The sequence below is a fragment of the Trachypithecus francoisi genome, unplaced genomic scaffold, assembly GCF_009764315.1.
Source record: "Trachypithecus francoisi isolate TF-2019V2 unplaced genomic scaffold, Tfra_2.0 Lachesis_group11, whole genome shotgun sequence".
Lineage (NCBI taxonomy): Eukaryota > Metazoa > Chordata > Mammalia > Primates > Cercopithecidae > Trachypithecus > Trachypithecus francoisi.
This window is the reverse complement of record NW_022681456.1, coordinates 93,834,380-93,846,704: the sequence shown is the minus strand read 5'-3', so window position 1 is coordinate 93,846,704 and position 12,325 is coordinate 93,834,380. Positions and strand designations below refer to the sequence as shown.

The 12,325-nt window shown below is 34.9% G+C and overlaps 1 protein-coding gene across 2 annotated transcripts in view; it reads left to right on the top strand.

Moving 5' to 3' along the window:
- CNTN1 (contactin 1) overlaps positions 1-12,325 on the top strand; it is a 409,365-nt gene that overhangs the window by 350,244 nt on the left and 46,796 nt on the right. For both annotated transcript variants that reach the window (XM_033222420.1, XM_033222419.1), the window contains exons 19-22: positions 727-961; positions 3,905-4,008; positions 8,701-8,887; positions 11,427-11,539. In XM_033222420.1, coding sequence (XP_033078311.1) covers positions 727-961; positions 3,905-4,008; positions 8,701-8,887; positions 11,427-11,539 — 639 coding nt within the window. The remainder of the gene's footprint in view (positions 1-726; positions 962-3,904; positions 4,009-8,700; positions 8,888-11,426; positions 11,540-12,325) is intronic.

The following is a 12,325-nucleotide window of genomic DNA, read 5'->3' as shown; positions in this document are numbered from 1 at the left end:
ACGAGTGCAATATTGTCCCTTCCTCGCAACCTATGTGTATTCCTCTTACCAGTTTCTTTTCGATCACAAGGTATTCTAGGCTAGAGTCTTATATAACTCTCTTACCACTGCCTTTCAATTCTAATGAAATTCATTTGCTCATCCCTTAAATACATATTACTTGAAGCCCTGTTCTAGGTGCTAGGGATAAAGAGAAAAATAAAACTGACAAAAACTCTGCCTTCACAAAACATGTATTCTATAGTTGAGAGAGACAATAAAGTAGATAAATAAGTAAAATGTATAGATTTTGTTACGGTTAAAGAAAAACAATAGGTAGGGTGTGGGGCATGGAGTATTGTGTTGGAATCTTGCAGTGGCAGGAACTGTGGTCAGAGAAAACATCGTCAAGTAAGTGATTTTTACCTCGGGAAAGTGAGGAAGGGGGGTGGGTGGGAGGAGTCACATAACATCTAGGAGAACATTCTAGGCAGAAGGAATTGAAAGGAAAAAGACCCGGAGTGGGAGGCCCCTGAGGTGTTCTAGGAGTAGCAAGGCTACCATTTGTTAAATAAGGTCATTCCATGTTTGAGTATGTTTCCTCTGACTTTTGGAACCAGCACTATATATATGAACTGAATATGTTTCTACAAAGAGCATGCCTCCATGTGTGTCATTATCCCCATAGGATTTCCTCCCTGCTACCTGTATTACTAAAACCTACCCAATATTTTAATTTCTATTTAGCCATTGTCAAGAGAATACCACTATGGCAACAATTTTGGTTACATCGTGGCATTTAAGCCATTTGATGGTGAAGAATGGAAAAAAGTCACAGTTACTAATCCTGACACTGGCCGATATGTACATAAAGATGAAACCATGAGCCCTTCCACTGCATTTCAAGTTAAAGTTAAGGCCTTCAACAACAAAGGAGATGGACCTTACAGCCTAGTAGCAGTCATTAATTCAGCACAAGACGGTAGGTAAAAGAAAGACCTTCTTACTTGAGGAGGGAGGAAAAACGTAATTCTCTAGTAGGCATTTAGTTTGGTTCCTTTCAGGCCTTATTTAGTAAGGCCTTTTTATAGCATTACGCATTTAGTAAATAAGTACTATTTTGAACCAAATTAAACATCAGCCTCTTCATCTAAATGATGAGCATGCTGCTAGAGTCTTTTTCATCATTTAGATCATGCCCATGGTATTAGGAAATCTCCATTAAAATAATTGGCTTTGACTTCCATTTTTGGGCTCTTGATTATAATTTTGTAGTTCTCCATACTTGAACAGAACCTCAATATGTCTACATATTCATAAAGTTTACAACTTAAAAATTCTATAACGTATACATTATTTGTAAAATGGCCCAAACTTCTAACCTAAAAATATGCGTAATTATAGCATTTAGGTAACTTTTTATTACAGTAGAGAACACAAATTTTGTTAAAGGGAATCTAGATGTAATTATATGAAAAAGGGGTCAGTCAGTTGAAATTGTTTTCTTGAAAGGGGAAAAATTTGTCCTGTAGGGCATTTGGGGAAATAAACTATACTAATACCAGCTCTTCTTGTTTTTCTAGAAACTTTAACTTAACTAAGCATGGCCATAGAGGACTTTATATATTTATACAAATGACATACAGTTTTAGATTGAGCATAATTACATTATTTTCTGTGATTTCTGTTTAAGCTGCTATACTTTTGTTTTTCTTGTTACAAATAATACCTTTCTTTATTAATGTGCACTGTGTAAATAATTAATGGCTAGAAAAGCAAATAGAGATGTCACTGCCTTCTGGTCTTTGGCAATGATACATTTACCCTTGGTCAAGTTTCTCTTTGCATGTGTGAGAAGCACAAGTAGAAGAGCTTGAAAACTAAAGGTGTGTGAGGTACTCTTCTATCATTAGAGGAAATGGGCTCTATTGGTTCACCCAACTTCCATTGTTTTTATTCCAAAATAGACATTTAGCCATGCCTTATACCTCAACAGAAATTCTCGCATATATTCATCAGTCACAGAATTATTAATTTTAGTATTTGTTAAAAGTGTAATATATAATTAAATCATCCTATGATCTTACTTTTATTAAATGCCATTTTATTCTATATATGTATCTCATAATACCATGTCATGTATCTTAAATATACATAATAAAATTTATTTAATATAAAAGGCAGTCATTCATATATAAATGTATGTGTATATATAAGTATATATGTATATATTTTAAAGTATATATACACTTTTTACTGTATTTTTTACTGCATACAAAAGTATGTGTATGTTAATATATGTGTGTAGGTGTGTATGTGTGAATTTTTTTTACTTTTAGCACAATCAAATATGTCAAAATAATAAAATGTAGAAATAATTTATTATCAAACAGTGGAAAAGTCCTGATGACAAATTTTTATTCTTTATGCTTGTGCTTATTCAGCAGAAATATGATAACCTGGCTGGGCGTGGTGGCTCACGCCTGTAATCCCAGCACTTTAGGAGGTCAAAGTGGGCGGATCACCTTAGGTCAGGGGTTTGAGACCGCCTGACCAACATGGAGAAACCCCCATCTCTACTAAAAATACAAAATTAGCCGAGTATGGTGGCATATGCCTCTAATCCCAGCTACTTGGGAGGCTGAGGCGGAGAATCACTTGAACCCGGGAGGTGGAGGTTGTGGTGAGCCGAGATTGCACCATTGCACTCCAGCCTGGGCAACAAGAGTGAAACTCCATCTCAAAAGCAAAACAAAACAACAAAGAAATATAATAACTTCACTCAGTTTTAATACTTTGAAGAACATGAGTACATCTTACAGATAAAATGAGTGCCTTAAGCATTTTACCTTCTCACCTTTTTACTGCTTTACTTGATGCTAAAATAAGCTTTCAGGCCAATAGCTTGTCATCTATTTAGTCACAGCCATTTGTATTTAATTATACTTCTTTCCTAAATATTTCATGAGTCTCATAAAACTTGCATGTGTTGAAACTTGTGTAAGTGATAATCTCTTCTTCCACTGCTGAGAAATCAATCATAGTGCTACACGTTTACCTTGTTTTGGAAAGGCAACTGTGTGTTCACGTGTAGAACATTTTTAAGCATTAAATAGGATTATGGCTTTTTAATGAAAGACAATAAAAATTGATCACCCCTGCTTAAAGGCTTCATTGGTTTCTTTGTGTAAATTTCATAAGGGATGTAAATTACTTCCCCCCCCCCCCCGCCCCCCAACAGAGGCCTCTTTGATACATATTTGACTTGATGCCCAGTTGGAAGATTAGACATATAAAAGCTTTCTTGAGCCCAGGAAACAGTAGATGTTACAACTTGTTTCAAAGGCTCTTACATTTTTAAAAAAGATCTTAGCTTGAACATAAAAAGGGAAGTTTTATTAATGATATTGCTGTTTATAGTTAGTTCCCACAAATAGCAAATAAGAGAAAATGTATCATATTGAACAGTTTTCTATAATACCAATTTCCTATTTCCGATAATATAGAGTTGATAGCTAAATATTTATAATTTTAATTTGCAACAACAGGCTTTCTTAAGCATATCAGTTGAGAGAAATTGAAAAAATAGTATCATTTTGCTCACAGATGTAACAGAAATTGATGAAGCTTCCTGTATTTGGTAAAAGTTTGTGTAAGTATGTGTATGTGTAGATGTCTATATTAACATTTATGTAGATGAAAGTATGTGTGCACATGTATCACTAATACCATAAAATAACGTTAGAAAAATATGGGAAGAGGTAATAAAATAATTGCACTTATTTCACTTTGAAAATATTAAAGCTATTTTGTTAACACTAAAATTAAAATATGGTATCACATCATTCATATAGCAAATGATGCTATTCGAATTTCTTAAATGTAAGTACCTCACTAATAATGTAATGTTCTCATAAAATTTCAGCTCCCAGTGAAGCCCCAACAGAAGTAGGTGTAAAAGTCTTATCATCTTCTGAAATATCTGTTCATTGGGAACATGTTTTAGAAAAAATAGTGGAAAGCTATCAGGTATGTTAAATTTTTATCAAACTAAATACATTTATTCATAAATATATGAGCATACATTTTCAAATGTGTTGTATGTTTCAATGTCCCATTAATTTATGTGGCAACTAATACTTTATTCTCAGTGTCTAGTACTGTGGTCATATATAAGTTAATTGTTAAGAATAAAACAGGGGTTCCTAACTGGCCTATCTAGGGGAGATGTAAAGAAACCTAAGTCCTGGCAAACAACTGGCCAAAATAAAAGCTATGGTAATAACACTTATGATTACCCAAAGTCTTTTTGGGAAAACATTCTCATAAAAAGCTGGTGAATCTCAAGTTTTTTGGAAAGCATTTTGGTAATTTATGGAAGCATCCTGAAAATAGTCATCCTCTTTGAGTCAGTAGGTCCATTTTGAAAAGTCCCTCCAAAATAAACAATCATAAACATACCAAATATGTCTTATGTTATCTATGAAGTAACAATCAAAATGACCCAAATAAAACTTCCCTCGAGCTTAATTTTAAAGAACCAGTAAGAATCAGTCAGACACAAATGAGAAAACTTGTCTTAGTCAAGGGAGTAAAAACTGGAAAATCAAAACTAGAAAGATTAGTTAGGGTCTTTAATACAATGCTAATGCAATTTAGACTGAGCTATGTAGGAAACGTGAAATCATCAGCTCACATTTTTAAGTGCAAGAAGTGAAAATTCGAAGGAATTAACATGGTTTTTCCTTTACAGATGAGCAAATAGATACCAAAGAGATTTGACAACTTGCCTCAGTTGTCACTTATAGCAAGTGTCAGAGCAGTATGTAAAACTCGAGTTGTCTGATTCAAATTTCGGTGCTTTATTGCCACACATCACAGACTCCCCTCTGTTTTGTTTTCAGTGAGTGCTGTCTAGGGCTGCCCCTCCACCTACCCTACTCTCCCAGCCAGCTTGCATTCTTGGCTCCAGTACCCTCCCTTCTCCCTTGTCCATGGAATATTAGCTCCATGAGGGCAGGGTATTGTTCTACTCTCAGTGCCATGCAAGAACAGTGCTGGGCACCAGGCAGGCTTTAAATAGATATTCATTGAATACTGATAGGAACAATGAAGTATGATTAAATAAAATGTTACAGTTGGGCTTTCGCAAGGCCATGTTTCTGAGATGTAGCTGTAAAAGAAACTCAAGTCTTTGAGCAGACACACCCAGACCAACAGGAAGCTTTTTTATTGGCACAATATATTATAATTTGGGAAGATCTTAAAGAACCCTCTGATCATCTATCAAGGGTTCAGCTGAATTTATTATAGAACAGAGAAGAATAGACTGGGAATAATTAGACTGAGAATACCCAATATTCATAACTTAATAACCTGACAATTATGTTTATAGCTAATAGAAAAGGAGTAGGAAAGAGAGAAATTCACTAGATGTTACAAACCCCTATAATAAATACACTTGAGGTATCTTTGGGAGAAAACATCAATGTGTAGAACTTGGAAAGTAAAATTTTGGAGCATAGGATTTCTTCTTCTTTTATATTATTTATTTCTAACTAATAAAAATTGAAAAAAGGATAATTTAATGTATAACCCATATCATTGAGTCAAAATGTCAAATATATGACATATTTTACTTTAAAATATGCTAGAAAATTATATATTATCTTTGTCAATGCCAAGAATTATATATTGACTATTTGCTTACTTTTAACAAGAAGAGGACAAGGAAATAAGAGGTAGGAAGCAACAACACAGTGGAACCAATGATTCAGATAATAATTAAATTAAATATATTTTTTTAATTGGGAACTAAACCTTGATTAAGGATTTTCACATAGTAAAAAGTAATCTTCATCAAATAAGATTTTCTCAAATGATAATTTCAAGGGAAATGTATGTACCATGAGGAGTTGGTTTCACAGATTTCTGACCTTTTCCAATTTCACATTAAGTAAAAACTTATGCGCTTTGCTGCTGAGCAAATATGGGTTTATATTTCAGCTCTGTCACTTAAGAATTCTGTAGAAAATTGATTTGAACTTTGAGTTTCCTCACCTATAAAGTGAGAAAGTAACCACTGCCTCATAGAACTGTTATGTGAAAGATATTAAATAACCTGTATTTAATAATTTTGCCTGTTTATGTCATTGGGCATTCAAAGATGGTGGTGGTGATGATGATGATGATGATGGCAGTGAGGAAGATGATCATGATGACGTCAATGATGAAAAGACTGATAACACTTCTTGAGTCCTTATTGTGCTAAACACTTAACTAAGCTCATTTTATTAAATCCACACAAAGACACTATAATTATCCCCACTTTAGAGATGAAGAACTCGAGGACTAGAAGTGTCTGTCTGAGTAATAATTGTCATAATCAGATTTTAATCTAGTTCTTGCCTCTCCAGAGAATGGTTGATTATAATTGCTGGAAGTAAATCATAGAATTATTCTTTCCACTCATTCTTTCTTAAAATCCTTTTAAACCTTTCACACAGGGTCTTGAGTATCAAAGAGACAAGCATGAACACTTAAAAGAGAAAATCCATAGTATTTATTGTTCTGCAGGAAATGCTCCTGTAAATGTGGCCGGTGGTGGGGAGAGGGGATCTTGCCTGACTATAATGTGGTTATTGTTTCCATTTTAATGTGATTGGAGAAGCCAATGGTTTAACAAGATAGATGAGGGTGAAAACTAATACCCCATTGCACTTCCCATGAAAATGTACGATGGATCTATATTTTTCTGTGTGTAAAGATACACAGAAAGAAAGCAGCACATTGAAAACATAAAATATAAAGCTGGAAAGCCCTGACTCCTGCCTGATTGAAACCATCTCAAGGTTCATTTCCTGACATTTCAAATGAGAATTGTGAGAAATTGAATTTAAAGACAATCTCTTCCCTTGTGGTTTTAAAGTGTATCTCAGTAGAATGCTTATGTCACTTGGTGTTTTTTTTCTCTTACTTCGTTAAAGAGCTCCCCACGTTCAATCTTAATACCCAGTGAATTTTTCTATAGTGTAGGTAAGCTAGAAGAATACAAGAAGTCTTTCTTATCAAGTGCATTTTGGAACTTTGGGGTACTGCCCAGGAATCCACAAAAGACTTAGTTTGCTCACCCAGTGGGTAAAATATTCACTTAATTAATTTAATGAAAATAAGTAAAATAGGCTACCAGGAATAATGAATGCAAAAACTTTAGCAGCTGAATTAGAGATTAATGCAGATGACTGATTTCACAGTCATCATAAAAGATGAACAATCCTGTAGAGTCTACTCAAATGTTTTTAAAGGTTAAATTATTATGGTGAGCTGAAACTGATACTTAGAAAGCGCTTTGTTTTCTTATTTTGGAGAAGATATCCATTTTGGTCTGGATCTCTTTGAAACAAAGCCTCAAACACAGATGTGGAAAAAAGTTGTTTATTATTGCTGTTGACTGATTGTTTTCAATATGATCCTAGGAAGCAGGTATGAGGAAAAGGCAGAGTGAACAGGAAAGGGGGGAGCTCAGATACAAAGGTGCTATTTGTTTTGTTGGCAACCACTGTGGGCAACTGGTACTCCATCCCTTGAGACCTTTGAGGACTTGTATAAATATATCTCTGAAACTGCCCTGCCTGGGATGAAAAGGGAAGCATTCATCCACTCCTGAATGTTCAGAAATGTGCTCATTCAACATATAAACCTCACTTTTGCCAAGTGAATTTGAGCCATCCTGTTGCATTTTATAATGGTTCCTTACATGTTTATGTAAATAAAAAGTGCAGGATTATATTATTATTAGACATTTTAATCTAGGCATTTTAGTTAATTGTGAAATTAAAATCCCATTATTTTATAGACTGGGCATTTAAAATATGTAAAATATCAGGATAGTTACAAATAATGCTTTTCTTTGTATTCTTATATTAGATATAACATTTTATTCATACCTTAGATATAATCATAAATTTTGAATGCAAAAAAGAGCCTTTATTTAAAGAATGAAAATTATAATCCATAACTTTTCTTAAACTTTTAAGAGAAAAGGAAACCTGTAATTATCTGACAAAAGTAATCATTTCTAATCAGAAAATTGATAACGTTTTTAAAAAAATATTTTACAGGTAAATAATTTATACAGTTTATCCAATTATTAGATGTATTTCTTTTATATCTAGCTTCTATACAAGTTCAAAGGAAATAACATTAGAGACTTACTTCTGAAAGGAGCTAGAAGAAAGTATTACTTTAGCATGTTCTAGGTCAGATAACTATTTTTATCCAGCAAAATTATATTCCTCTCCAACTGCTTTAAGAATGGCTCAGAACAATTTTGAAATCATGCAAACAGAAGTAAAACAGGAAATACATGATAAAAATGATAGTGACAAATACTTCCAAATGGAGACCACTTTTATATTTTGAAAATAAGTCTGCTCTCAAAGTTTTTGGGATTTTTTAATTTTTTAATTTTTTAATTCTTTTTTAGTCAATGTAAAACTATTTTGGGCAATGAGGTGAGAGTTTGATTTGCTTTTGGCATATTTAATCACTTCTGCCCTGTGTGCCCTTCTATATTCTAAAACTGATAGAAGGGTAGATATCATTAAAAAAGATTTGAAACTATGATGATCAGTCAACACCAATGATAACAGAACTAGTTGAAGAGAACTTTTCACAACTGAAGACTCATGGCAAAGTATAACTCATCCTGTACGTTTGCAGATTCGGTACTGGGCTGCCCATGACAAAGAAGAAGCTGCAAACAGAGTTCAAGTCACCAGCCAAGAGTACTCGGCCAGGCTGGAGAACCTTCTGCCAGACACCCAGTATTTTATAGAAGTTGGGGCCTGCAATAGTGCAGGGTGTGGACCTCCAAGTGACACGATTGAGACTTTCACCAAGAAAGCACGTGAGTCTCACGTTTTGTTTTCAGGCTTGTCAAAAACTACCACTTGATTCAATCATGATGGAATACATTTGAAGGAAATTTCCTACCTAGATACCTGAGCACATTTTTCAATGGTATCCTTTATAGCCACACAAGATTTCCCTTAAAACGTGAGTTATTGTAGATGATGAAAAAATGTGAAAAATACCCTCATACATTAAATATTTCATTATAGAAATAAAGTGAGAGAACTGCCCTTTTGTAAAGGCTGTCCTCTCAAATTTTGTGCCATGAACTTGTCTTCACCCTGTATTTATTAATTTAAACATTGTTTTCATAGGAGTACATCAACAACATGTGAAAATTAAAAATCTGCTTATTTTTACAGGCTTTAATTTATAAACCTCTGTCATCGCACAGTGCAATGCAAGTTAAATGTGTAGCATTATGCTTACTCTCTTATTACTGTATGTTCTAGTACTGTATGTTTTAGGTGGTTCATAATATAAGACCACCTATCCCTGCTCACTTTCTGGTCATTCTAATCTCTGTATTCATTTTGATATCTCTGTTCTTGAACCCAAGTGGAATAAATAAAAAGGAGAATTTGTATGTAGGACACTAGGAAATGTCTCAAGAATCTGAAGATGTGATTACCACTAGAGTTTGCAAATTTATGAAATTCACTTTGGGACAGAGACTCTCCCAGTGAGATGACAGAATGTAGTGACAAGAACTAGAATTTGGTGTCAAGACATGTGTTTGAGATCTGTCTCTGCCACTTGCTAAATGTATGACAATAGATAAATTACCTATTTAAACTTCAGTTTTCTAATTTGTAAAAGGAGCATTCATTTTTTGTTATTTTTCCGTTTGTTAATGTATTTATTCATTTATCAAAAATATGCTGGGTGCTCAGTACTATTCTTGATGGCGAGGATACAAAAGGGATCAAACCAGTCCAAGATGCTCTTCTCACATGGTTTACAAGCTAATGAAAGGAGACAGAAACTTCAAACAAACAAACAAAAACTCTGACAAATAAATAAGTGGGATTATGGCAGATGACAGGGCAATAAAATTTATAAATAGACAAAATTAAAGTTACTTAGATGAAAGTGAAATTCTGATTGGGTAACCAGGAAGGTCTCTTTGAGAAGATGCCAGTTAAGCTAGGGTTTGGGTGATAAATGATAAGAACCACCCACTATGTGAAGAGCTGTAGGCAGAGTCTTAAGGTTCTTTGCACGTTAAGTCGTACAAAACCTTAAGGTGGAGAGCGCTTGAAATATTTTAGGTGTGGAAAGGCTGCTGGGGCCAGGGCATAGGTCCTGAGTAAGGAGGGGGAAGATTTCTGGGGCCCAGTTATGGAGAACCTTGTAAGTATTTGGGATGAATTTGATTTCTTTCTAAACATGATAAGCCATTGAAAGATTTTAAAACAGAGTGATATCTAATTTATGATGTTGTTTTATAAAAAATCATTCTGGCTTCTAGACAGAAAGTGGATTGTGATGGATTAACAGTGAAAGCAGAAAAGCCAATTAGGAGAGTATTTCAGCAGTCAAGGAGAGAATTGATAGTGGCTAGCACTAAGTGAAAATGGAGATAGAAGTGGAAAGTTTTCTGTAGGCAGAGTTGACAACTTGCTGCCAATTTGGATGTTGGCAATGAGTGAGATGAGAGACTAAATACCGAATTTCTGATTGAGAAACTAGGGGGTTTGGTTGTGCCGTTTGCTGATGATGGCAAAGACTCATTGGAGAAAGATTTGAGGATAAGTGACATTATATTACATTTGAAAAATGTATTACATTTGATTATACTATATTTGAGAAATCTTTTAGAGACTCAAGTAGAAATAGGCTGATATCTGCCTAGACAGAGAGACTTCTAGCCACATGTGTCTAGAGGTTGAAAGAGAGATTAAGGCTAGAGACAGAACTGTGAATATTTAAAGCCATGGGCCTAAGTGTCAGTACTTAGGGAAGATTCAGAGAGAGTAGAAAAGGGTACATAGGTGATGTCCTAAGTCATCCAACAGTTACAAGTTGACAGAGGGAGCCAGCTAAGCATGAATAATGGGAAGCAGCAGCCCATGAGGTAGAAGGAAAACCCAGTTGTTACAATCTGAATTTAAGAAAAAAATGAGAGATTCGAGAAAGAAGATGGTCAATTCTGTGAAATGCTCCAAAAATGTTAAATTTAGAAAAGAATAAACAAGTGACATTAGATTTAGCCAACTGGAGGTGATGGATGACCCTGCAAACAGCAATTTGGAAAGACTAGTGGAGAAAGAAACCCAAGCAGAGCACGATGAGAAGAGAGAGAATAAAAGTCATATTACCTACCTCACAGGGCCATGGGGTACATTAAATGGACTCATGGATGGATGTAAAGTGCTTAGCATAGTGCCTGGCATACTGTGAACACTTGTTAAAATTAGATGGTGGTGGTGTCAGTACCAATATCATCAGCATTATAATACCTGATGCAATAGAGTATGCAGAATTGAGATTGGATATGGTGACCACTGATTGCATATTACTACTTTTCACAGCTCCTAGCCAGCCTCCAAGGATCATCAGTTCGATAAGGTCTGGTTCACGCTATATAATCACCTGGGATCATGTCGTTGCACTATCAAACGAATCTACAGTGACAGGATACAAGGTATTTACAAATAGTGATGATTAATGTTTGCAATTCTTGCTCTTTCCGAGAAACCCAAGATGGGTTTCTTTTCCTTTTTTGAGATGGAAGCCCACTCTGTCACCCAGGCTGGAGTGCAGTGGTGCAATCTTGGCTCATTGCAGCCTCCGCTTCCTGAGTTCAAGTGATTCTCCTGCCTCAGCCCCCGAAGTAGCTGGGATTACAGGTGCCCACACCCACACCCAGCTGATTTTTGTATTTTTAGTAGAGACAGGTTTTTGCCATGTTGGACAGGCTGGTCTCGAACTCCTGACCCCAAATTATCCACCTACCTCAGCTTCCCAAAGTGCTGGGATTACAGGCATGAGCCACCATGGCTTGCCCCATTCAGCTTTCTTATTCTATTCAATAGTTGTAGAGCAGAATCAGATGACATGGTGCCATGGTACATTTTGAAATGGAAAAGATTATCTTCAGTGAATTTCAGCAAAATGTTATGCCAAAAGTGTAAGATAAATAGAATGATTTAAAGATAGAATACAATAATCAGAGCTTAAGGAGGAGAGACAATGCAACTATTTTTGTTTGGCAATGATTATGATAGGGTTGCCCAGCACCCAGCAAACTCATGGATAAACTGAGTTACCGTTTATAAATGAACAAAAAGGAGAAAAGCTTATTTTAATTATATTCTTTATATCACACACTTTCACATTTTTCACTGGGTACCAAATTTTGTGGAAAATGGTAGAAATAAAAATTGAGAAGCAATTTTCAGACCATTTAAATATATTTTAAAAGTTCTCA